General features: G+C 39.1%; 1 protein-coding gene across 1 annotated transcript; it reads left to right on the top strand.

Moving 5' to 3' along the window:
* The first annotated feature begins 226 nt into the window (after positions 1–226).
* egln1a (egl-9 family hypoxia-inducible factor 1a) lies at positions 227–27,778 on the top strand. The gene is made up of 5 exons (XM_074676468.1): positions 227–1,221; positions 22,368–22,487; positions 26,526–26,662; positions 26,749–26,816; positions 27,230–27,778. Exons 1-5 carry the CDS (start codon positions 538–540, stop codon positions 27,283–27,285), a joined length of 1,065 nt encoding a protein of 354 aa, XP_074532569.1. The 5' UTR covers positions 227–537; the 3' UTR covers positions 27,286–27,778.
* Positions 27,779–27,831: the final 53 nt, after the last annotated feature.

Genomic DNA, 27,831 nt, shown 5'->3' with positions numbered 1-27,831 from the left:
TTCATACTTTTCGAAAAATTTTACTAAGTCTCATATTTTAGACATTTTAATCACGACAAGTCCCTATTTTTTAAAGCTGGCTGAATTGGGCTTCCATACTCTGTTGCGTTACATTGATTGACTGAGTCCACTTGTAAAGAGCTTTCGTACAAAAAGATATCTCCTACAGCCCCTGAATGCGGCGCATGAGGAGGCGGTGCTTGTGTCATGACGTCAGAGCAGGCAGGACCACAGACAGGCTGAGCTCAGAGTGAACGGCGCCATGCAGTAACGTCGGACCGACAGCTCAGCAGCAGAAATGCCTCCTGGAGACCTCGACCCAGCCCGGAATGTGCGGCTCAGGCCTACTATAGGCGCGTTTTTCCTCTGACTCACAATGTGAAGACGCAGTGAGAGTGGGAAAATGTCGGAGTTTTGAGTCTTACTTTTCCGTGTCGCTCGGTGTAGCGTGGCAGTGGCTGTGGATCGTTTCCAAAGTTGTCGGTTAGCAGGGCGCGTGTAAAGGATCGGACTTAAAGGCGCAGCGCACCCTTCAACATGGAGAAGCAGCAGAGTGATTTGGAGAGAGACCGACAGTACTGTGAACTTTGTGGGAAAATGGAAAACCTCCTGAAGTGTGGAAGGTGTCGGAGCTCCTTCTACTGCAGCAAGGAGCACCAGAAACAGCACTGGAAGAAGCACAAGCTCATCTGCAAGGAAGCGGACAAGGCGCAGCTCCCCAAACACAAGCCGGGGCAGGCGCCTCTGTCAGGGGACAACAAGGCTCCGGAGACACCCCGAGAGATCAGCTCCGAGCAGGGGGACAGTGCTGCTTCACCACAACCTGCACACGGAGACCCCGGGGACAAACAGGGAGAGGACGAACCCGCCACACCTAACGGACAAACCAGTCAGTCTCCACAGAAACTCGCCACGGAGTACATCGTCCCGTGCATGAACAAACACGGTATCTGTGTCGTGGACAACTTTTTAGGAGCGGACACTGGGCTGGGCATCCTGGAGAATGTGAAAGCTCTGCACAAAACCGGTAAATTCACAGACGGACAGCTGGTGAGTCAAAAAAGCGACTCCACTAAAGACATTCGAGGAGACAAAATCACGTGGATAGAGGGGAGGGAGTCCGGCTGCGAGAAGATCCGCTTTCTCATGAGCCGCATGGACGACCTGGTTAGACATTGTAACGGCAAACTGGGAAACTACACGATTAACGGAAGGACGAAAGTAAGTATGACAGCAGGTGGGAACACGGAATCCCTCTGTTTAACCCTTTAAAGATGAAAACCACAGACTTTCTTGAAGTCTGCTGCTGAATTTCACCTGCAAGACCACAAGATGGGCTGAAAAACCCTGGTGATCCATGTTGGAAAGTTAGCTGACAGCCCTGGGGCTGCACATTCACTCTGTTATCAGAGACAGAAACATTACTTCAGCAGTCTGCAGTGCTGTTGTCCCAAAGGTTATTGAAACACAAATCGTGGTGATATGAAACATGATACATGTCGATAGTAGTGGTATTGGCCACTGTGTCATCAAATAGCATCACGGTGATGATTGGTTCATTACAGTCAAATAATGTTACACCACAATGTCCAAACAAAGACTACAAAACACACCAAAAAAAGAGTTGGGGCCACTTGAAGGGTCGTAAGGTTGTGACTCTTGAGGCAAAGCTGCTAAGAGAGCTGTGCTGTGAGTGACACAATTATGTTTTGCACAATTTTATTTGTATTTATTTATTTATTTTAAAAACTTTTACTTTCTCAGTAACTTTTTCAGCATAACATTCTTAAAACTAGGGATGCACAATATTATCTGCACAATATTGGTATCGGTTGATAAAAGCTTAAAAACACGTTTATCGGTATCGGCAGATATGAAAATTTCTGCGGATAGGCACAGCCGATAAGTATTATTTTCCATCTGAAAAATAAGCTCCTTAAATAAAATGTAGCACTTCATTTATTTGCACTGCAGAGCTCTGTGTCTGTCACCAGGTTGTTACAGTAGCTCTAAAATAATCAAATGCATCTTGGTTATGTTTAAAAATGCATTGTACATTTAAAGTTCATGTGATCCAAAGAAATTATTTTTCTGTATTTCAATACTGAATGTCTTGAGTTTGAAAAAATAATACATTTCTTATTTATGGTAAAATCAAATGTTTTTTGTCTTGTTTTATGTGTGTTTCTTAAACAAATAAGACCGTCACAATAAGAGTAACATATAAATTCTAGTACAGGATAGACTTAGCTTTCTTTACAGTGAAAAAAACAAACTTGTGATCATCGGTATCGGCCAAAAAGGGTTTCGATATATCGGCATATCGGATATCAGCAAAAACAGTATCGTGCATCCCTACTTAAAACCATGTAAAAGGAAAAATAAACATCAACAGTTTTCAGGACACAAAGTAAAATCTCATAATTCTATCATACACAGGAAAAAGAACAAGATTTGTAGTTTGTCAGTTTGACACAAAGTATCAGATCTTCAAGTTCAATGAACTAGAAGTAGAAATAAAAAAAAACAACATAATTTCTTGATACTCGTAAACATTTCTCTGTTTGATTGTTTTTTGCAGTTTAAACCATCTCACCAGGAAACACTCAATAAATTGTTGATAATTCTTTTATTAATTTGTGATAGTTTAGCAAAAATGATGATTAAAAATGCTTCATTAAAACAAGAAAAACTTCATGAAAGGGTGTTTAAAATGAATCTCTAGAATTTAAAATCAAAACAGCAGAAAGAGAAATTAAAATCTGATAGGGCTATTAAAATATAAGCATTGAAGATGAAGTGCAGTAACAAAAAGTAACTGGATCTGCCATAAAGCTTTGCATTATTTCCACAACTTAAAGTCTTTAATGCATATAACAAGAGGCGAAGCCTGAAGGGTATCAAACCAGACATATTCTGAACCAGACAGAAAATAATCTCTAATTTCTCTGCAGCATCTTCACAGATAAAACGTCCTCTCACTTTAGAATCCAATAAAACCCACTCATAAACCTGGGAGGAGTTCTCTCATTATGACTTTTACTGCTATGACTCTGCAAGAATGTAAGATACGGGCGTGCCATCTGGAGTGAATGAATCACTGCGTGATAAAATAATCTCAGATTAATCAGTAAAAGAACATTTATAGCTTTGTTTTGAGAGAAGTGTTGCAAGTCAGACTTTAACAGGAGTGTGGAAGCTTTACTTTGCACCTCATTAAACTTTTCCAGCAAATACGAGTTCACACAAGGCAGCTTTAATATGTGTGCATCTTGAAAACATCAGAAATGACAGATTCTGTCTCACAATGAGGAAGCCTGAAGGGTTAAAAAGCTGCCAAAGTGCCTTTATATGGGCTTTCTGGCTGATAAACTTACAATTTCTGCTTCATTAGTGTATGAACCATGTGTCTGACACCACAGCCATGCATATGAGTGTTTAACTACAGCTTTAACACACTGTGCACATCCTCCAGACCTTGCTGCTTTAATTTACATGTGTTGCAAATACACACATGCAGAAAAACAGCAAAGACACCCAGCTTTGTATTATATTTGTGCAAAAGATTGCACATTTCTGCTCCTCTGAATCATCTGCTGACGGTGACCTTTGCCCTGCTTTCGAGAGGTAACGGCTGGAGAAGTTGTGCAGCATGGTTTGTTGTCCTGTTTTCTGCAGATAATAAGCAGACTGCTTAAAGTCGTCCATTCTTTCTCCTGAATTGTGATAAACAACCAGCCATGGGTATTGTGTCCTGGCTCGTTTGTTGTGTTGCGTGTGACCTGCTGTAACTCGTCTTTTAACCAGATCTGGTTGACATGACCTTGTGACAGCAAGTGACCCGTGAGGAGATGATCCTCCCCCCTCTTCCTGCTCCTCCTGTTCTGTGGAAGTGCCTGATGGATAAAAGTAACCCAGTTATTGGGCTGAACAGTGTTGATTAGGATCTATTTATCAGAGTCAGTAAATGATGCTGCTGGCTCCAGACCAAGTGAAAAAGTTAAATGATGATGGTAATATGTACAGGCTATATCAGGAGCCATATTTCCTATAAAATGCAAGTCACATGAGTCAGAAAGAAACATTTCATCCTTTCCTGCAGAAAAGTGGTAACTCTATTCCAATCCAGTTTACAAACGACTGAAAGAAAAATTTGATTTTGAAAAAAAATGAATTTTGACAGAAAATCCCGATTTTGACATTGTCAAATAAAAAATACTGATATCATCGATTATCGATTTTACCTTCTGCCCCTAGTACTCAATGATTTTATCAACTTAAAACTGTGACATTTTAAAATGTACATTGTGAGATTTTGAATTCTTTTAAAGGCTATATTCTTGTACTGAAAGTAGTTTAAAAACATCCTGCATTTAGTTAAAAGAGTGATCACATTTTCTGGGAGACTCAGGTAGGAGACGTACAGGCAGCAAAGCAAGTCTAAATACACTCTAGAAAACAAGCCCCAAGAATCCACAACCCAGGGTTGATGAGATGTACAAGCCATATTTTCCTCTCCTCTCCTAATACAAAAACAGGCAAGGGCAGGAGAGTCTTCTGGGAGGATGGGGGTGTGTGGTTCTTGCTGTAAGAGGAACAGCAGCAGAGAGTGAAAGAAGTGAAACTCCGAAGAGAATTACAAACTGACTTCTGAGAACATTAACATGATTATTTGTACCCGATGGTTGCGATAAAGTTTTTTTATACATCTCATGTGCAACAACCTGCAATTTATTGAGTATATTCAATATATCCCCCTTCTCTACCTTGAGTGTTGCTCAGCAAATAGAATCAGACTCTGTCAGATCAGTGTTTTTCTGAGACCGCTCTGCTGATGGGAATGAATGCTGTCAGTTTAGAGTTAGCGTTTAGTTGTAACAAGGTTTCTGCAGAGAATCAGCACAAGTAAAAAAAAAAAAGATTAAAGAAGTTTTATGTTTAAAAGTTTTGTTTTTCATGTTTTAGGGGCTGGGAACTGAGCTGCTGCGAAATAAGTAGTCTAAAACTCCAATGACTTAAACTCTTCATCCAGTTAAAGTTGAAGCCAAATGTTAACAGAAATGATGATGTGACTTGTACAGAGAGATGAAAGACGCATGCAAGTCATATCTTGCACATTAGCTGTAAATTGCCTGCTTATTTACATGTTATGAGGCTGCCGCAAAAGGGTCCAAATATTATCATCACTAACTTACATGTGGACCCATATCTCAATCATCATATTACCCTGCAATTAAACTTACTGATAAAGGCAGCTGTTATTGCAGTGAGTTGTTTAATGTGATTGTCAAATTTTATGTAGGGTTGGAATATAATTTTGATATTTTGTGGAACTTGCGCAAAATATTTCGCAAAAGCTTGATTTCAGAAATAACTTTTGGTGCTTTGTGCACTTTTATTTTACTTGTTTGGGCAACAATTTTACACTTAATGCTTTGTTTAGTATGCAAAGATGTTGACTTGAGGAGTCTTTGAAAAGGGAGGCGTGTTTTGTGCACGGTGAAAAATGGATTCCTCCTTCACATTCAGTTAATCCAGTTAGTGTTACAATTTTCCGCTTTCCCTTATCATGCTCTGTTATCTCAGTGTGTGACTATTCAGGGGTCTATCATTGTAAGAGCACACATTGGACGGCAGCCTGGAGCCTTCGCCTGCCTGCTGCAGGTACTTGGTTTTCTGTCCTGGCACGGAGTGCTGCTTGCTTCACGCCACTATTTATAGGCCACCCTTCTGTCCAGTTGGGTTTTTTCCCTGACCGGTTTGTAGGAGACATAATGTTTTTCAGAAACTTTCCCATTTTGTGCAGGAGATCCTCACTGCTGGTCTTTGAGTCAGACTTGACTTCCTCACCTACTGCCCCAGTTGCCTTGGCAAACACACGCCTGGACTGTGACCAGCGAGAATCAGCATGACTTGCACAAATGAAAGGCCGCCAGTATCAATGGCTCAAAGGGATACAGCACAATGTAAGCACATTTCACATTGGCAGAGATAGAGGAAAAAGATTTTGCCCAAACAGTTATTTAATGTCATTGTTTCCATTTCCTCTTTTCACTTGATAACATTGTGGGAAGTCGCAGGCAGCAGGACGTGTTTGTTTCTCTGCAGCTCCGCCAAGATGAACGCTGGCCAGGGCCAAGAAAGCTTCTGGAAACACAAACCCACCAAAGACCTCTTCCTTTTTCAGTATGGGTCTTTATTTGCATCATAGTAAACATGTAAAAGTTATGAAAGAGTGGTCCAAACCCAAATTAAAGGACTTCTCTGGTGTTAAGTATAAATTTGGGGTTGCTAAGCTTTGACATTTTTTAGTAAAATTATTTTTAAAAAAAACGTTCATAGTTGTACAGTAGCAAGTCATCCGAACACAATTCTCAATATTCTCAGATAATTTCTGCTTCCTCCAGTACTTCTGTTCCTACCATCCAAATATTCATTTAGACCTTTATTTTAACCCAGCCAAAATTACTGCTGGAAGCATTATTATTATTATCACCTAGACATGCACCGATTGATCAGCTGGCCTATCGATTAGTGCCAATTTCCTTAATTTTGGGGAATTGGTGATCGGCCCATCCTTACATATGAAACTGATCTTATATACCTCTGGGAAGGTCTTACAGCCAGCCATTGTTGCTTTTTGCTCTGAGACCTAAAACTCATTACACTTTATTGGTTGTTAAAGTTAAAACATAAAGATTTCATTGTTTTGCATGTATTGTTCCACAGTTTTCAGTTAAATAAGATAGAAACATTGAAGGTCTATGCTGTCAGTTATAAAAAATAAAAACTGCTATTGGCCCAAATCGATATCGGTAGGTCAGGCTTTTTAAGATTGGTGATAGGTGATAGGCCAGAAAATTGTGATCAGTGCACCCCTGGTGGGCCCAGTTGTTTGGTACAGACTAGTAGTTTATGGTGTCCAGCAGTTTAGTAGGATCAACTATTTTTGTAGGGTAGTAATTTATGATTCCCTACTTTGTGAACGATCTGGCACGAGGGCTCTAGATGTTCACGTGTACAAAAAATTTTAGGGGCCAGAAGTTTGTGGTTCAATAATTATGTGGTAATTTTTTTAAGATCCTAACTTTTGTGATATAGTTTCTAGGTTTGGTATAGAAAGTAGTTAGGATCTGGTAGAGATGGATAGATCTTAATAGATATGGTTGAAGTAGCTTGAAAGAGTCTTACCTTTTTTATAAGGCCTTGTACATGCTCTGTTAATGAATGTGTCCTGTAGTTTGTTCAGATCCAGTAGCTTGTTTGGTCTAATAGTTCTGCAGGGCCATGAAGTCCTCTTGGGTCTCAAAGTCTCATTGGGTCATGTACTTCATCAGTCTTGTGGTCTGGTCTTAGAGTTTTTCCCTGTCCAAAATCTGGTTGATACGACATGTCCTTTAGATCTATAGATTCCACAGGTCCAGTAAAGTCAAGCAATTTGTGGAGTTTGACATTTTAAAGAGGCTCAGATTATTTGTAGGGTTAGGGGGTTTGTTAAAGTCCCATCTTTGGCAAGATAGGGTTTGGGGATTTAGTGAGGTCCAACTGCTTTTTGGGTCTAGTGGCTCAGTATGGTTCTGTAGTTTGGTGGTGTCCAGTAATTTGACAGGGATTTTGTACTTTTGTTAAGATCCTGTTGTTTGGTTAAGTCCAGCCATCAGACAGGTTCTGTAGATTCCTTAGAGTCCATGAGATCACAAAGGTCCAGAAGTGTAGTCTTGTCTTATGGTTTTGTGGGACAAAGTAGTCCAATAGAGTGGAATAGAAATATCTTTGTCATTTTACATTGTACAATGAGACTGATGTGCAGTTTTTGTTGTAGTAATTTTATGGAGTCCAGTAATTTGTTAAGCTCTGACTGTTTGTTGGGTTCAGATGCTCAATAGCGTCTTAGTTCAATGGGGTCATCATGTAACGCAGGACATATCTAGCTGTGGTTTAGTGATGTTGGAGGTGTTTGCTTGTTTTGTTTGGCAAGTCTTTATTGTTATGGTCATATGTCTGATTATTGTGGATATTTTGAGGATATCTTGATATAAATCTTGTTTTTATTCTATTAAATCAAACTCAAGAGGCTGCAAGAGAACAACCATTTGCATACATCAGCATTTATTCAGCAGTAGTTTAAACATTATCTCTCTGGACCGCAGCTGCTTATAAACATGTTTACTGCTGGATAAGATTGGCATTCAGTCAGTTTTGTTGCTGCATCTGAAACATGATACCACTCTCTGGCAGGGCACTCTGTTGTGCATTAATACTAGATTAAGATGTTCTTTAAACAGCCCCTGTGGGCTCTTAATAATGTAATGCAGCCAACTAAACAGGGTGATGGTATTTAAATAACAGCTGTTTGTATGTTGAGTCCTGAAAGTGAAAACAGAAGGACAATCAGGGGAACATGACATAAACACGCTGACATGATGCCAGGTCCTCTCAAAGGACTCTGAACATTTAAAGTGACAGTTGAAACGCTGATATGTGACTTTCTTCCCTGAAGTTTGAATATTATATCCTTTAATCTGTGCTGTCAGTATTTACCATCATGTCATCCAGTTCTCAGCGCTGACAGTTGCACGCTAACATAAACACCCTACATGTGGTCAGTGTTTATTCCGTCTGATGTTCACTAATTGCGTCATGCGTGATGCGTCACAACGGCTGTGGCCACGTGTGAGGAAGTAGACCGTTGACCTAAATCTTAAAGCTCTATAGAATAAGTAGGGTTAGAGGAAGTCATGTGGTCGCTGGCTGCTGGAGCCGGCTCCACACTACGCTATAGACTGTTGTTCCTTCCGCCTGCTGTACCAGCTCATCACCTAGCATGCCACCACTTCCTGCTGATTGTTTTAGCTTCAGTCAGTAGACAGTGAATCTGATAGTGATGGAGTCACCATCAGACATGTTTGAGCTGATGCTTCGGAAGCCTCTTCATCCTTCTGTGTCTGTTAAGACCTCTGTGGCTACATGTTTCTGCTGTTTGTGGGATGTAGTTGAGCAAAAACACTAAAACAAGGTTAGCATTATTAATCTACATCTGACAAATTTCTTTAAGTGAAACAGATCTTGCATCAATTTCAGCAAGATAAAATGTGACATGTCAGTGTTAGCAATAAAAACATTTAAAAAAGACATTGTGAATAGTTCCAAAATGGGACTGAATTTTACATCTAAAACATTCAGTGGAATTACTGGAATATAGTTTGGTACAATGTACCATATTTAAGCACAGCATTCTGTAACGTAACTTAAATCTTGATGTTTGTTTCATTTTGTATCATTGTGTATTATATTTTAACGTGGCACGTTATATTGTCCCATAGTGTAGCAGATAGTGCTGCGCCACATTGTGTTTCATATTCAAAGGTTAATTAATCTCAGACTTGTAAACAAAAAAATCAAAAAATTGATGAAGGGGCAAAAAATTGATATTTACTTGTGCAAAATTAGATATTTAACCATCTGATGCATTAAATAGGAAAGTCTGTGAAGATTTCTATCTCCCAAGTCAGTTTCAGGGGTTTTTATGCCCCTTATTTTCAGATCCCTTATTTAGTTCATAAAGTAACAAACATGTCTTCTTCAGCCACAGCTACTACATGCATATGAGTATTCAACATAAAACGATATTAACTTAACATGAAATTGATTTAAACTGTGTCTTTTGTTAATTCCATAAATAACTATTTCTTTAAAATCTGCTAAACATTTGGAAGTATTTTTATACTTTTTTTGCTTTGTATATTTTATTATTGATAATCTTTTCAATCCTCTGATGCATTTTTTTTTACTTTTTGAACAAAATCAGTTATCTTAAAAGAAAAACTTATTTTTTTTAAATCTCGAAACAGGCTTAGGTGGAGTTACCTTACAGTTTAAGTATTTTAGTAAGTTGTGCTTTAACATACACTATTGTATTGCAATAAATCATCTCATTGTTCTGTATCCTATATCATATAATATCTAGTTTTTCTTTGTTGTGACATAAAGCAGGGTTCTTTTCCATATTGTACAGCATCACATCTGTTTATCATACGATTTTTTTATTCACATCAGACTGTTTAGCATCACAGTGTGTTGTAGGATCATGTAGTCGTCGACTGATAATGTTCCTTTAACTCTGATCATTTTAGAGCTACCCAGCTGATGGCGGATTTAAACTGGGATATCAAATTGTTATTTTTGTATTTGATGGAATAAATGTAGATTTCATTCATTCATTTTATTTCATTTGTTTGTGTATTGGAGCAGGTTAAAAAAACAAAACAAAACAAAAACAGAACAGAGATAAATAAGATGTATGGTTCATGTTTAAACAGAAAAAAAAGCGATTAAAGAAACAACTCGAATAACATCTTTATTTATCTTTATAGTCTAATCTGTTAGAGTATGTGCAGAAAAACAAAACAGTAGAAAAGAAAGTGCATCACAATAAAACAAAAGGACACAAATAACCCTTTTTTTAGTAGTTTAAGTTTGCTTCCATCTCACTCTTGTATCTACTTAGAGATTTATATAAATCTGTTTGAACTGTTTAACTGATCTGCATGTTTTCATTTCTTAACTGCATTTGTTCCACAAATTGACTCCTTTAACTGACACACAGTGTGCTTTGGTGGTGGTACAAACTGGCTGTTTTTTGAAAAAGCATAATCCTCCGAGATTGTGTTTATTGTCTCTTTTTTTTTTTTTACAATTTTTGGATGCCCAGTGGTAACTGATTCTGGTTTGCTTAGTGCATTATTAGAAGAGTTTTGAGGTTGACCAAGTCCATGAATTTTCATGCTTTCAGTTTGATGAAGAGGAGGTTTGATGGTTCTCTGTTGGTGCTGTTATTTACTATCCTTATTGCTTTCTTTTGGAGTTTGAATATTGTTTCTGTGTTTGTTTTATATGTGTTCCCCCACACTCCCCCGCAGTAGGTAATGAACGGGAGAATGATGGAACAGTACAAGGTGCATAGTGAGGACTGTTTTAGATGTTTGACTTGTGCAAGATTGCAATTGACTTAGCTATTTTGGCTATAATATATATTGTGACTTTTTGGATGTTTTTTGTGACATGGAATACTTCAGGAGGAGGCTCTGTCTATTTTAAAAAATATCTGCATTTAATCACCAAACCCTGAGTGTAACATGACCTCACATCATTCAGGGGTGTCTCACTCAAAGTGCGTCTCATATTAAAGTCAACTGTAACTGGTCTGTGTGCAGTTATTGAACCTTTAAGGCTCTAGATGAACTGCAAAATGAAAAAGGTGACTGCTGTTCACCAGATGAAGTTGTTCAGTTTGCATGCATTCTGGATATGTTTCAGATCATTTACCATCATCTGCTCATCAGTGAAGTTTAAGTATTAAACACTGTTTGATGAAATCCAGACAGATTTGGTGTTGAAGTTTATCCTGTGTGTTTGTGTCCATCTATGATGCCGTGACTGTGAGCAGGACCTGGACCTGATCCAAGTGGAGCTTTGAGAAAGAGCTCTTCTGTTTTTGACTGTTTGCAGCTGTAGAGCTGAAGACGGGGGATTTATGGAGGGTGGAGCATGAATTCAAACTAATTTAGCATTTAGAAACACGTTTAGTGAGAGATTATGTAAGAGATGATATAAGCTGGTGTGTGACGAAGAGAAGTCTGCTTGGAGAGACCTGAAGCTTTTTTAACTCAACATGTTCTCAGTTTTACGCACTGACATTTGTTGATTTGGTCATTCTTTAACAGCAGCTGACAGGAGAGTATCAGAGACTGATCCATTCAGACGGTGAGCTCAGTTTGCTCACACGAAGGCATCATGGGTTCATCTGTGGTGAGCAGACTGAGCTCTTAAACTGTGTTCAAATATGAGACCACCTGACAGACTGAGGGTCTCTGTAGACCATCACAACAAACAAAATATAACTGTAACTGTAGAGCCTGTATTTATTTTGCAAATAAAACTAACATTATGCAGCAAGCTTAAAATACAAGAATTTCTTAAAAGCAAAAAAAAATAAAGTTCTGAAAAAAATCAGAAAGGGCAAACAAGTTTTTTGTTAAGTTTCCTGAAAAATCACTGATTGCATTATCCCTTAATACATGATTAGTAACAAGTTTCATAACTTGCAGGGTTTTTTTTTTTCTAACAAAATCTGATAAATATATGAGTATTTCAAGCTATTATGTATTTTTTTTTCAATGCAGGTGAAGGTTAATCATGGACACACTGTTTTCTTTAACATAAAATCACACCAAAATTAAATAGTCAACAGTAGTACAATAAAAATTCAAAGTAGTACTATAGAAAAGCAAAAAAAAGAAAAGATTGATATTTCACTGCTTGTTTTATTTTCAGATACGTCAAGGTATGGAAGCGAAACGTTTTCAATCATAGGAATCTGGTACGAGGATGATTTTTTTTTGTTGGGTTTTGGGAACTTAACCCCTTGCGTGCATGAATTTGAAAGTCTTTCTCGTGATTTTTCCTTAAACTTTTTTAAATTTCTATAAGGGCATGATTATTTTTAAAGATATTTGAGCTGGTTCTTTTTCTTTCTTTTTTTTTTTTAATATTTAAGTTGTTTCATTAAGTTATAGACATGTCCTCTTCAGTATACTACAACCAAGCGTTTAACACAAACTGTATGAACTTAATGTAAAAATGAATTATAATGTTTTTTTTGGTAATTCAATGAATAATTATTCCTTTTAATGTTTGCATTGTTACACATGTTTTCACACACTTTAATTGTGTATGTTTTATAGTAAATAAGCGTTTTAACCCTCTGATGCATTCCATAGCTCTTTGACCAAAATCAAACAATTTTTTTCCAATTTTCCCAAAATTCCCCAAAAACTCTAAAAATGTTGCATTAATACTTAAAAACATTTTAAAAAATCAGGTAGTTTGTTTGTAATGCATGGTAATTTCATATTGAAGCACATTTTGATAAATCTTTCAATTCTTGGTTTGGTGACATTTTCCATCCTGTAGCAATCCATCTTGCTGATATTTAACTAGGTGGGTGCTCTCATGAATATAAACCCTCTTAGCTCATCCCTGATCATCACCTGAGCTGCTGTGTCCTGTGTCTTTATGTGCAGACTGGGACACTAAAGGGACACTTTTGGTGCCCTTCATCCCTCTTCTTCCGTGATTGTTTATACCTGTTTTAACAGCAGGTCTTACAGTGTGAGTGGAGCAGGACTTGAAGGTTAACCGGATCTCAGAGGCCAGCGTTCTTACCTTTTGTGTCAGAGTCTGCAGCAGAGCGTGCTAAAACCTACGAGTGGTCTTCCCCCCTCCCATTCAGAGTATTTACGTAATGATAGCCAAGGCTGTGCTGGTGTTTCCTCTGTAACGTGTAGAGGGTGAAGGGTAGCGTTGAGGCCGTATATGTCCCTCCATTGTTCACAGCCTACAGTAAAGAAGAAAAGCGCAAACTAGGTCATTACTTTAAACAGGGATTTCCTCTGGAGCAGCACCACTGTCCCTCTGCAGGGCCGCGGCACAAACCGTCTCAGTTCCCACACTCCCCCGAGCTACCAGGTCTCCATCCTGACCGTTTGTACTCCTGTTTGGATAAGCATCCTCTCTGTGAAGTGAGCAGACCCCTCACAGCTCTTCCTCTGGGCCCCACCCGGCTCACCGCTCAGAGAAGAGTCCTAGCACTGGTAGAAACACAAGATCAGTGAATGAGACGCTGGAGTCTTTAAAGCATCCGTGAGGGGTTTTTAGGAGGTTATTAAACAGACACAGATAAATACTAACATCTCTTTAGGAACTTACAAATCAAATCACATCATCAGCATAAAGCCTGATACTACCTCAGAGGTTATAGCTTACATCTGAAGCTGCTGACAGGGTGTAGGTGTCAGTTGTGGCTATGAGCTGCATGCTGATGGTAGGATGACATAAAAAGAAGTAATTCAGGCTTGTAAAGAACAAAGCGGTAAGAGGCTGTACTTAGTCCACAGTAGAGATAGGTACCGAATTAGGTACTTTTATAGGTACTGACCAAATTCTGTCACAGGTACTTTGTACTGATTCAGGTTCACCCAAAAGGTGCTGTGTTTGGGTACCTAAATGCATCCTTGTGACTGTGAAGGAGAGGAAGAGTAGGTGATTTTCCATGCTGGACATAAACACAGCATTGCAAGGTTATATATTGAAGAATGAATATGTTAAATTGAAAAAATGTAATATTTTATTTTTAAACAAGTTGATATTTTTTACCACATAAACAGAAAAAAGTACTCAAAATTGGTACTTTGGGTACCCCTCACAGATGGCCAGGTACCAGGCATCGGTACCGTATCGTTTCAAATGTGAAAAGTACCCATTCCTAGTCCACAGGGGGTGCCATAATCAACGATATTCCTCACAAGAGCTTTAAAATTCCTTTTATCTCTTCATGTGAGCGCTTCTAAAGTCCACCATGTGAGCCCTCAAATATATTGCACTTCTACAGCCAGCTTTAGGTTAAGAAAAATAACCAAGAAAACAGTTTTCCTTACAAATCATTAACTTTGTTTACCATCCTAAATTTAAATATCAAACATTGGTTGTCAGCTTTTTTTTAATACTAATGATGAGGGGCAATCTGCCTCGAGAAAGCAATTTTAACATGGAGCCCTGTGGGGATTTACATACTTTTGGAGATACCCTCCTGTGGAAACATAAGGAACTGCATTTTTTGGCACTTCTGCTTTATTTTTCAACAACTGAGGTTGCTGCTTGTTTTTTTTGTTTTTTTTTGTCACTTTAGTTTTGGAGCGCTTGTACTCCCTTCCCAAATCCAAAAAATGAAAAATGATACCTTGTGTTCTAGAAACAAAAAAAACAGTTGTGAAAATACACAGCTATTGAAAAAATGTTCACATTATTGTTAAGACTTTCCTGCAAATGAAAATGTTCAATTCATCAACAATTTCAGAGCTGATAAATAACAGGACTTTTCAGACAGCATGCACAATAAATCAGTTGGTTATTTAAAGTATTTTTATGTCTGAATCAGTTCCTAACCTCCCCCTCTCCTCTCTATTTAAAGGCTGTGCAATCAAGTTTTTATTATTTATGACTCTGGCAGAGAACCTCAGGCGACCTTATGAAGCTGACGTTACAGCAGCACATCCAAATATTTGTTTGATCGTCAGGTCTCATCAGGTCAAGCTGATTTATTTGAGATGCAGTTTTCCGGAGAGAAAAATAAACAACAGGACCAGATCTGATCTGAGTGTTATCTAAACTTTAAATATGAGGGATTCAAGTCAGATGTGGTTTGTTGAGTCACTGAAGATGATCGAGATTTTTACACACATGACGAAGGTCTATGTCATCATGTTTTAAGTGTCTCTCCGTCTTTCTGTTCTTTGGCCTCGGCAGTTGGGTTTGGTGACCTCTGTTTCCCTCTTGTTCACTCGAGGCCTGTGAATATCAGCACGCTGCCAGAGTCAGAGTGTGTGAGCAATGTAAATAAATGACACAGCAAGCGAGGTCAACCTGCTAATGAGGGCCGAGGAGGAATGCGGAAGAAAGAGTGATGCAGGAGGAAGAAGTCACCGTGTTCACTCTCTTTGTTTACTTAGACCATGTTAGATTCAAATACTCCCCCTGGAGAGTGTTTTTATGCTTTGTGTTTAGGATACAGACACATGAGCAGATAGCAGGAGCAATGTTTTCATCTTGGAGGAATAAATCTGGTAGAATTTGCTTTTTGATGCCATCTTGTTGCATTTTTAACCACATTTTTTCCCTCTGTAGTTTCTCCTTATGATCACATCACATAAAACTCAAAGTGGAGTCAAAAAACAACTTATTTGCGTTTTATATTTACACAAAGCAGCTCACATTCATGTTTGCATGTCTGCTGATAGCTTGTGCATGCTCTGTCTGAGTCATACAGCTGATTGTGAAGTGCTGAAAGGTTTTGATGTGAGCATTAAATGAATTAAAACCTCTCAGCACTGGAGTTAATAATAATAATGTCCTTTCAGGGAGTCTGACTTTTAATAAAGACTTAAGCCCAAGACACAGTCAGAGAGCGTTGTAGAGCATCAGCGCCAAGATCTGAGGGTGTATGTGTGTTTGGAGTGAAGTGCAGTGCTCTGCATGGAGAGAGAACAACACACAAAGCAGAGGTGACAGAGCCTTTCTCTGGCTTTATTTCTGCTTATTTATTCTTTGACTTCGGTGCCCTTTCCATTACTGATTTTGCTGCATTGATAAAAGGTTTTGGTTTAGCGGGTTTAAAAGTGTTTTATATCAAAACATTTATTCTACTCTGTCTGCAGGCTGTGAACTTCTGACAAGGTTATCAGCTAAAAGTCCTGCTGTGGTCATCACAGATATGTTGCTGTTTTGTAGCTGTTAACAGATTCGCCTGTGATTAAAAGGATTTCTCATCTGAACAAATTAATAAAGGGTCAGGAGTCCACGTATTGTGTTTTATTTTGATATGACGCCAGATTTCCCATCCAGGATGATCTTCTCTGTTCAGATTATCACGTGCAGGTTTGCTGATGAACCCTTTGACATGGGTTCCATAAAACACATTTGCAAATAGATATGTATTAGTCAACTTGTGTTGCTGCCTGTTCGTTGAGCAACAGCTCAGGTTTTGTTTGTCAGATTACCCAATCAGAAGGCAGATGTGCAGTCAGCCAGCCAGGATTGTTTTGGCATTACATGCAAGTCATTGTTCACACAATTGTACAGATTTATACAATATAAATATTGAAGCTGTTTGATGTATATTTTTTTTGCTGTGACTTTATGACACTATTTCAAAGTGCAGTGTAAGTCTGTATAAAACATGGACGTAGACTCTGTGACATCTTCTGCTTCTGTGACAGAGTTTGAGAGCTATTGTTGACAGGTGCCATATTCGAAATGCTAACTCAGCATTTCTGAGCTAGTGTGAAGTGAATAACTACAGAGTGCCCCCCTGACAGTTGGGTCAGCTGCACCCTTATATGGGCGTAAGTTTAGTAACTTAAAAAATAACTGGATATAACATTAACTCCTCCCTTGTTTAGTGTCTGCTGATAGAGAAATGATTAAATCAGACTAAAGTGACGTTTTGAGCCAGGCTGTAAACATGTTTCCTTATAAGATCGACTTTTTGAATGGGTGTGTATGTGGTTTCTGCTCTTCTGTAGACAGCCTCTAATAGACACTCCAGGAACTGTAGTTTTGATTTTAATTTCAGGCAGGAGTTTCTGTTGTCTCATTGATAGTAAAAGTGGACTCTGTTCGGGTGAAAAATGAAATTTTTTACTAAAAATGTTTAGTGTTTTAATCGGGCAGCTTGCAGCAGAAATCGTCTCTGTAAGGGGAAACGGTTTGATTAGAAGTAAAAAGGACTTGAGTAATACAAGGACGTTAAAAGTGGACCATAAAGAACTCACTGACAGAGTTCACCTGAGTTTCTTACCTGCTGCACTAGATCTTAAACAGCAGATTAAACTCAAAGTCAAACAGCCGTGAGGGGAAAAACTGCTGTGTCCGAGTTTTCCCTGAATACCAAGGCCCTCTCACCTTCAGTCAGCCCCCCACCCTCACACACACACACACACACACACACACTTCCGAGCAGAGGCTGTTTACCCATCTCCAGTCCTCGCAGCCCAAGCCGAGCAGTTAAGGGTGGGAGGGGTGACAGAGCCGAGGATCAGCCAACCTTCCTCACGCTCTGCACGTAGCACGACCATTAAAACACTGCTCCCTCTGGAGGGAGGCCAGGAGTCAAAGTTTACAGCAGTTCACTCCTCTCTTCTTCTGCTGCAGCTCCGCCCCTCACTGCTCCTCTTCCTCTGTCAGTCCGCCTCCATTTAACACCCACTGAAGGCTCACAGGAAGCTCTTTTGTCAGTCTGGGTGCCCCTCACCCACATTAACATGCTTAAAACAGTCCGTGCACGCCACCACCTCCACCCTTCATCTCCTCGTCTGACTCTTGTTGTTTTTTGGCTTTGAAGGCCCCGATCCCGTGCATTCCAGTGGTAACCTGCATCGCCGGGAAGATGTGAGCACAATGCAGACTGACGCAGGTGTCTGCCGTCAGAGGCGTAGGAGAGATGTGCGTGTGCAGATGATTTTTGTTTTCATCTCACTGAGCGTGCGAGATATGGAAAACGCCATCACACAAGGTTTTAACTCCATAAACTCTGATTTTAAGGAGCATCTGTGCAGACACTGTGGGCAGATATCTTCTGCATGAAGCACTCTGTGTGATGAAACTGCAAAATAAAACTGATTTCCTTTTTTACTTTTGAAAGGGTTGGGGGAAGATTCTATGTGTGTAGCATTACAGCTAGCAGTGTGGAAGAGTTGTGTGTTTACATGCTTCTCACACTCCTGGGAGGCCATGATGCAATGCATAAGTTCGCATCAGGCCTATAATTTTGCATTGTTTTCAGGGTGCAAGACAAGGCCACACACTTCAAGGCTTTTAGACCTTAAAAAAGGGGGTTTGTGCTTCTTTTTGACGTTACTGTCCCTCTGGTGCCCCTTATGATCGTAACATTATTTACAGCTCAAAAAACTTATTTCAGCACCTGTTTGAAATATTTCATTTTGGCTGCTGTCTCTTTATAGCCCTGTTTCCTCCGGGCGGTACACTTTGGTTTGACTTGGTACAGCACACACTTTGTTGTGTTTTCACTGAATAATCCCAGGACGGATCCCCAAATTACAGAGACAAGCCATCCTACATTGTGGTACCTTTCTGTTGGGTTGCCAGAATTACCGATCTGACCAAGGGATATTCAATACCGCTTTTTTCAGACCAATGCTAGTAAAAGTACTCCCTCTAGAGTACTCATTGATACAGAGTACCATTACTACTAGTACATTTAATACGTAAAATTTCAGTTAACACTGACACATCATTATAAACAAAGACAGCACAGTCACTCTGCAATTGTGTCCAAAATAAAACACGGAACAACTCTCTCTGAGTTTATGATTTTTTTTTTATAAATCAACAAAGTGCAAAATAAAAATAACAACTGTCAGAGTTGAAGTATTTTTTTAAATAAACTGAATTGCAAAATATAATACTGTTAACTCTCCCTGGTTCATTCATGTTGTCTGGACAGGACCTGACTACATATTTGCCTTGGTATTAAACCTCGACAAGTAGTGATGGCTACTGGTGAGGAGGACTTGCACGATGTACGATTTTTTTCCATTGAGTATTTGTAACAAAGCCACATGGAAATCACAAAGAAGACAACTTGTTGGATGTCTTCCATCGTTGCTCTTCATTTACTGTGTTGTTTCTCTTCTACATTGGATTTATTAGCAGGTACATGGTGCACCTGCCAAGAAGTCCGCTGAATACCAGACTGTTTGGTTGAACAGGGCTGAAGGTACCACCTTCCGTTTAATTCCCCAGCACTCTGCAGGCTTGTAGGTGAAGCTATGGGCAGACCTTGGTGTTTGGGCATGCCTTAATTACTGGGGCAAACAATTGGACCTTATATCTGGCTTGAAATTATTTAGTTTGTCACTAGCCAGAGAGGCTAATATCTGACATTGTTTGTACCTGAGAAAATACGAATGTGATGTTTTTGTGCTGTAGACGATTGTGTTTATTCAACCTAAGTTTTGCAAGAGTTTCCTCCCAAATATAACAAAAAATGACAGCACAAAAGAAATTCCCTTTATTGAACATCAATCCTTAGATAAATAGACTTGTATCTCAATACTAATGTGCATGAGTGTTCAACCTTTTTGCATTTACATGTGCCATCGTGCTTTTCAACAGTCTTTAATTTTGAAAGGGAGTAAGAACGACTTTGTCAAGTACTCACAAATATTTACAGATAAAATAATGAAAATATGAGAGGGCCAGTCAACAAGTTTTTCTGCACATACTCCTGCACATTTCTTGTCCTTAAGGATAGAGGTGAGTTACCCTAAAAGTTTGGTGTATCAAGGCTTATTGACGGGTAATGCTTATTTTTGTTCTTTTAGATCTGCTAAATTTGAAATAAGTGCTTGAATATAAAAACCTTCACTAAGATCAGTTGTTGTCTGAATCACTTTGGATTCAACAGATGTAAATAAACCCCCATAATGCCTTTGATGCATCAGTTTAAGCGCAGGAATTGGGATGCCTCTGTAGTTCTTGTGGTCTGGAAAGCTTTTCAGGATTGAATCATAGAAAGTGTGTGGTTGTTTTGGAGGCTCAGGGTGGAGCAGAGGAGTTTAGTCTGCTGTGAGTGTTTATAATAATGTTGCTATGGTTTATGTTGATCCAAGTGCAGCAAAGAATGTGGAGGAACTGGCCTTTTGTTCACGGTATCACTGCTTAGACACGGGGCATGAGGGCTGAATCTTCGCCCTGCGTGTGCACACATTCGCTTCACGCCTCAGCTCCTCTTACGGCTAACACACACAGTGTCAGAAGAGACGCACTCCTTTTAACTCTCTTAAGTGTTTCTGTGTCACTTGCTCTGTCGGTGTGCGAGTCACCACTCGTGTGCATCTTTTTCCCAGGGTATGTTCTGGGTTCGCCCGCTGTTTACACCACAAAGTTTACAGGAGCTCATAGGGGTTCACTGCCAACACAGAGCAGATCATGGGAGTCTTAATGGAGTAGGAAAAGAAGAGGGGAAGTGGACGTGCAGCCTGATATCTCCGGTTTATTTTCTCCGTGGTTTAAAGTTTATAATGAGGCAGCTGCTGAGAGAGGATGAGGATCTGTCAGGGTGCAGGTGAGACAAGGACACGGACACAGAGACTGGCTCTGATCAACACAGGGAACCTGGTGCATTTGCACCAACACAGATCAGTTCAACCTGCACCAGAGTTTGTTCAGCTTTTGAGTCGACCAATTAAGATGTACTATTAAAAATCCAGTTTGTCATTTATCTGAACGTATCTTTTCAACGATGCTTAAAGCCGAGTTCTCCCAACACACAACAGGCAGCCTTGTAACTCTGCCAACCGGTTTTCTGTGTTGTGGTTTGGGGTGTCTTTGTCCCTATTTTCATCAATCTGGTTTCTGTGGCCTCAGGTTATTAACAGGTTTAAAATGAGACTCACCAAGTTGTAGCTGGCTCTTTAAGGCAGTAAGAAAAGTAAGAAAATCTTGGGTTAATCTTCAAAAATTGTGATATCGTTGCAATAACAAGGGAACACCCAGCGCAACAATTAGTATGTTGGAAATTAAAGCTGAGGATGGTTTGCCAATACAACACCAGCTTCTAGAAGAGAGCTGAGAAAGTGCTGGTTCCATGATGTCTAAAGACCAGAGTATGAATAATCAAGTTTACTTGAAACTGAAGTTTTCTTGGATGTGAAGAGGGTTTCCGTTAATCTGTGCTTGATTACTCATCCTCGTGAATGTAGACGACATTCACGATATTCATGCCACGCTGAACTGAAACTGAAATGTCAAACTGAATCTTAGTGGTGGAAACTAAGAGAATTGAATTTTTGAGTATGTTATAAAATTTCAAGGCTAGTAAATTCAGTTTTGAAACATTGAAATTTAATTTCAGATCATGGTTTTCGAACAATTATTTCAATACAATAATTCAAATTTACCTTCTAGTGGCACAAAACTGAGCTTCTCCAGTGTTGATGAAAAAAATGGAAATACATATTTGAAATAATTTTAATTTCAATTTTTAACAGAGTATTATGTAGAATAGTTCATATCAAATCCAATAGCTCATTATATGCAATAGTTTTCACTAATGTGCAACTCAGTTTTACTCGTCTTACCACTCTTATTCATTCATTTATTTATTCACTCATCCCATTACTTTAGACACTGTTTTCTACATTTCATTTTTTACTTAGACACTTTTTATTTTTGATTGGACTGTTGCTTTGAATTTTATATCATTAAACTTTATTCCACTTGTTACCAACCTACAAACAATTTCACATTTTGTTCTTTAGCAAAAAGTATTTTGGTCAGGATTGATCGAGTTGATCTTGTCTAAAAAGAAAAAAACTGTCCTCCAAATTGAAAATTGGTTTTACTTGATATGCTGGTCAAAAGATTAGAGAGACCTGAATTCATCTTAGCAAGCTGAAAAAAAGCAAAACGCTGCCTTCACATGTCTGAAATGACAGAAAAAGGAACTTATTAAACAAGGATAAGAGAATGAAGATAAAAAACCATTACACTGATTTGTTTTAATTTAAGGTTTGAAATCATTTTAGTTCAATTGTTAATTGAGCTTAGCCTCAGTTGGCTTAGCATATAAACTGCTGCTTGAAATTTTCTTCAAAGGACACTTTCAGAGTCTGGACGCTCAGCGTTTACTAAATGAAGACATCACTAAGTCTGCTTTTTATCTTTCACGCTTTAATCTGTAACTCCATCCTGAAAATCTCACTGATCCAGTTTCTTTTTCTTCTCTTCAGGCGATGGTGGCGTGTTACCCGGGGAATGGGACCGGATATGTCCGCCATGTGGATAACCCAAATGGTGACGGCCGCTGTGTCACCTGCATATATTACCTGAATAAAGATTGGACTGCCAAGGTAAGTGAGTGATGAGCGAATGTTCCTCTTGGCTGTTTTAAACCTCTTTTTTTCCACTCTGACTTCAGATTGTTATAGGAATAATCAAATAATTAAACAATCTGTGAAGTTACATTAATCTGGTTGTCACATCAGTCGTACCTGCTGTTATTACCTGTATACATGAAACTATAGTTTTTCTTCACACCCCACAGACAAGTATGTTGTCAGTGTTGGAGGTTAACATGTCAGTACATGCTGTCCGTCCTCTCTTCCTGATTATAATCCCATTAAATCACAGAGATCCTGATAATCCAGACACACCCAGTCAGGGAGTCACCCAGTAAATCGTGTCTGAGCTTTAAATAAGCAAATATATTTGCAACCTAACTCTAAAACCATGAAAAATGTGGTAATTGTAAACTCAAAAATAGCTGGAGAACCATCTGTTAACTTGTTTGGTTTATTACCAACAGGTTAGTCACATATTGGACATAAAAAGAAGATCCTAATGTGATGACATCGTCTCATGGGGATCTAATCAGGATCTTGTGTGGATCTCACAAAGATCTGGTGCTATTTTTGAAACAACATATGAATTTGTAGAGGTTTGGAAATCTGCACACACTTAAGGTCTTTGCACACTGAGTTTGTTTTCTTCGTCCAAAACTAACACACATCAAAAAAGATATTTGATTCCACGTTATGTCAATCATGTTTGTGCAGTGACACCAAAACTTCCGTCCATCATTTTTTTTTCTAAACATGTTTGATTTTCTGCATCTGCCCAGCTTGTTTCCAGGGTTGCTAGACTATTCAGAGACACCGTAGGCTACTTGCAATGTCATCATCATCATCATTGTCATTTAATTTGGCCGGCAGATTTAATGACAAAAATGTCTGGTGAGATGGGCTCACACATTTTCTCTCATTTCAGGCTGTTAAGATGTTGAAGACTTGTGTATGTGAGCGTGTGTGTGTGTGTGTGTGTGTGTGTGTGTGTGTGTGTGTGTGTGTGTGTGTGTGTGTGTGTGTGTGTGTGTGTGTGTGTGTGTGTGTGTGTGATTGTGTGGGAGTGTCTACCTCATACTGACAGCTGCTGCTCAGGATTAATTGTTCGATGATTCCATTTTTCTCATACTGTAAATTTTCCTAATTAATACAAAAATAATCAAATTCAGTGTACAAGGTGCCTTGGCGTGATGTTTTTCTCATCCAGAAACTGTGTCCGTTAATAACAGACTCAGTGTACAAAGGCTTTTACTTTGAAAGAAAGTTTAAAATATTGGAGAGTGTATTTATTAAAAAATAAACAAGACCAATTAAAACTTAGACTTCAAGGAATAAAATTGTATTTGGTAAAATGATTCATCTCTCCTCCCACAGATCTTAAACTGTACTACATTCACTTGTACATGTCAATAAAAGGGCAAAATAATAATACTATTACTATTTATATCATATATATATATTATATCAGTTTGCACTTGTAAGTTTACAATTAAGGGTTGCTTCTTATTGTTCTGTAAAAAAGATATTAGAATAAATTTTATCATTTTCATTTTATTTATTATTTTCATTTTATTTATTTATTTATTTATTTTATTTTTGCAAATCTAAAGGCATGCCGGTCACATTTTGGTTGTCTGATTAAGTGTTAATTTGATCATTACATGAATGAAGGGGCAGATACCATAAGACTTTTTCTTCTTTCTGCTCCTGGTCATTCATTTTGAGACTTATTTTGTTTTTGTAATGTACGTATATTTCTTTATGTTATCAAGAATGAAATAAAGATAAACTTAACTAAACTAAACATGCAGAAAGAGAGTAACAAAGAGAAACAAAAGATTACTGTTGAACATAAATTCTTGATAAACAGTTTCTTCAAATGTTATCTGAAACAATTTTAGTGTTTTGTTGCAGAGTGAACCCATTAAAGTGACATTTTTGTAACATTCTGAGTGTAAAGAAACAACCGAAACCAATGAACCTGAACATTCCCTTGTCCCATCATCCTCTCACAGTACCCCAGTATCCAGGCAACCACATTCTATAAACATCATAACTCATGAGCAGCCAATCAGGGAGCAGATTGGGATAATTCACATGTCCAGCTGGGCTCCATAACATGGCTCATTTGAATAATTAGAGCCTGTGCATGAACACAACAATAGAGCCCATGTGACAGCTCAGTGGCTGACAGGAGTGCAGAGTGACCTCACTGGATCACGAGAGAACAAGTTTAATTCAGAAAAATATCCACAAGACAGAAAAATAATCATGTAAGTACAATATCTTGCAACAAAAGACCCTTTTGAAACTATGAACTAATGATGTTGTGAATTCAAGCCTCTAACATCCAGAGTTTCCTGTAGTTATGTAACTTCATGCTCAGGTCTGGAGTATGTCAGGAAGTCTGGTGACCATCTCTGGTCTTACTCTTTGTCTCATAATGTCAGCACCTCCTCAGAGGAGACTTCTTTACACGTTACAGTGGCTGTTTCAAAGACTAAGGATGCTGATACTTCCTGGTGTGCAGTTTCCTGTTTATCAGTCTCAAGTTCAGCAGGTGAGACAAAAAAAGTACAAAAATAACAGAGTGTGAAAATAAAATATCTAAAATCAAAATATTTTTCATCATGTAAAAATCCTTTGTAAACAGCGACAAGCCAGGAGTGCAGGCAGGTCATTTTATCACCTGGACTCTTCTACTACAGAGCCACATTGTTGTACTCTTTGCAGACTGTGATTTGTCATGGTCTCTACGAAACCTGAATCAGTCATTTTCTGGAAGGCAGCATGTGTTGCTCACTAGCTTCATACAGGATTGTAAAAGTTAAGTTTACTCCTTACGAGGTGGTAGAAAAACTGGATAGAACTTTTTTTTTTTAAATTTCCAACCTGGTCTGAGTGAAACAGCTAAAATCTGGACAAACCTGACACCCCCATGCCTGCTGAGAGCACTTTTCACAAGAGGAAGTCACATGATGCACCCACAGATACCAGGATGAATGTTTTTCATTCACAGCACAGCTTTTTTTTTATCTAGGTCAGGCTTTAAAAAGTGTGTCAATGTTGTTACAGCTGTGTCAATGTTGTCATGGTTTTATTTGGTGTTACTAACTACTACTGCCCACCCAGCTGTGATAGATACTTGATTATGATTGGTTCAAACCACTTGACAAAGGTTATTTATTCTTAAAAGCAAGAGCAAGATATTTGAGATCAGGAATGACCTGATCTCAAATATCAGAATCAATTGGTAGAAAAAAAATCAACAAGTTCCAACTCTTCCTGTTGACACTGTGGCAAAAGTGTCACTTTTTTAAAGAATGAGTCCAGCTCAGCTCGATGTGGGTCAGAGGGTCATGTCCTGCAGGCAGGGGTCATCCTGTGTTCAAACACTGGTTTAATCTTCGTCACACATGAAGTCATAAAGAAGTGAAAATCAGTGATCCGCGAGCTGCTCACGCGGTGCAGCTCACAATAAAGCTGTCTCCGCTCTTCTTTGAGCCTATTGTGCAGCGATGGTCACACCTCCGTTTTTCCCCCTCATTACGACAAGTATAAACTGGACTATCAATACTCCGCCAAAGACAGGGTGTGAACCTTTCTGCTGCTGAGAGTTTGCGTGTGAAGAGAGAGGCCTATCATATCAGCTGTGTGAGAGTTTAAGCTGCACGCTCGCAGCAATCTGCTTTTTCACTCTCCAGGTCCTTTATCCAGCCGGAGCAGTTTTCCTGTGCGTTATTCTTCCTATCCCTCCACAGGAAGGCCGCCCCCCGCTGCTGCTTCCGATCCTGAGCTTTCCTCCTGGACTCGGACAAGCCTTTTCCTTAACTTTGTCGTCCTATGTTGATCATTTAAAGGCCCACACATGAGATATGATTAAGCTGATCTGTTGGATAACTGATAAGCTCCATTAAAGGAGCAGTTTTTCTTTTTGTGTGAATTTTCAAACAAGGAGGAATCACGGAGGAATCATTGATAAAAAGTCATCTTGATCCTCTCTTTCTGTTCTAACATAAACACAATCTCTCTTCTTCTTCTCTGCAGGAACACGGAGGCCTTCTTCGAATCTTCCCTGAAGGAAAGGCCCAGTTTGCCGACATCGAGCCCAAATTTGACCGTCTGCTGCTGTTCTGGTCAGACAGACGAAATCCACATGAGGTTCAGCCTGCCTACGCCACAAGGTCAGCATCCACACCTGGGCGCTGCACATGCTTTGACTATCTGGTCTTTTTTACTGAGACTCAAGTTTCTGATTCTGTCCCTGCAGATATGCCATCACGGTTTGGTATTTTGATGCAGACGAGCGAGCCAGAGCTAAAGAAAAGTATTTAACAGGTGAGCTTTGAACAAGTACTACATCATGGTTCCATAAGTGTGTGTTACATACATCTTTCTGTCTGGGGTTGCGAATAATCACGCAAGTATTGAAGCTTCAGTGCACAGAAAGTGTTGCACAAGCTTTCTGAGGAATAGACGAGTTAAAGGAGGAAGCTGTAACCTGCAGATACGTACAGTCACTGAATTCAAGTTCTGAGTTCTTTTGATCCGTTTTAAATTTCATTAACATACACGTTATGTTAGCTAAGATTTCCTTTCCTTTCCTCAACCTCAGATTGTTAAAGGAAACTATTTTAAGAAATGAATCTAAAGACTATCTGAATCCTACGCTTTCAGATTTAGCAGTTGCATTTTTACAAGTCTGATTGCTCCTCTCTCACGTCTTTTCTTGTTTCTGCCCTTGTTTTCAGGCGCAGGAGAAAAAGGAGTAAAAGTTGAACTGGGCAAACCCTCTGACCCAAGCTAGTGGGACACCTGCACCTTCATCAATCAGCCAATAAGTGCTCTGTCCTCAGAAAGTGGCCTATAGAGAGCATGTGTGTGTGTTTTTACGCAGCGGATCAGCAGACATTTGCTGGAGTGGCTGGACGCTCCGCGCTCGTGGAGTTGAAACAAACAAATACACCGTGATTTTCTGTTCATCTTCAGCAAACAGGGCGACCCAGCGAACCTTGAATGTCAGGACATTGTTTTGAAAAGGATTGTGGGGATATGTGGTCCTCAGGCAGAGGACGCTGTGGTCTTCAGAGAACCACGTCACGGAGGAGAAACGCTCTCAGAGGAGCTCCATCTTTTGCATTTTGGTTTTTGCAGTTAATTCCTTAAAGGTACAGTGTTCTGCATATGCCTAATGTGTTATGCTTTTCACATGGAATCAGCTGTTTTAAGCTACTGTATGGCAAAATGTGCTTGAGTTTGCAATAATACGAGGAATGATTTGAATTAAAAACACCTTTTCTGACAGAAAGCCTGTTTGGAGTTTGAATTCTTTTTTTAATGCAGCTCCGCAGAC

Source organism: Halichoeres trimaculatus, unplaced genomic scaffold (assembly GCF_033239565.1).
Source record: "Halichoeres trimaculatus isolate MK-OKI-2021-1 unplaced genomic scaffold, fHalTri1.1 fHalTri1_scaffold_8, whole genome shotgun sequence".
Classification (NCBI taxonomy): Eukaryota; Metazoa; Chordata; class Actinopteri; order Labriformes; family Labridae; genus Halichoeres; species Halichoeres trimaculatus.
This window is presented reverse-complemented; position numbering and strand designations above follow the sequence as displayed.

Bases quoted from the DNA above. Each gene is read 5' to 3' on its own strand.
- egln1a (XM_074676468.1), top strand. From the start codon at position 538: ATGGAGAAGCAGCAGAGTGATTTGGAGAGAGACCGACAGTACTGTGAA. The intron at 1,222-22,367 runs GTAAGTATGACA...TCTTCTCTTCAG, and splicing joins CGATTAACGGAAGGACGAAA to GCGATGGTGGCGTGTTACCC. The intron at 22,488-26,525 runs GTAAGTGAGTGA...TCTTCTCTGCAG, and splicing joins ATAAAGATTGGACTGCCAAG to GAACACGGAGGCCTTCTTCG.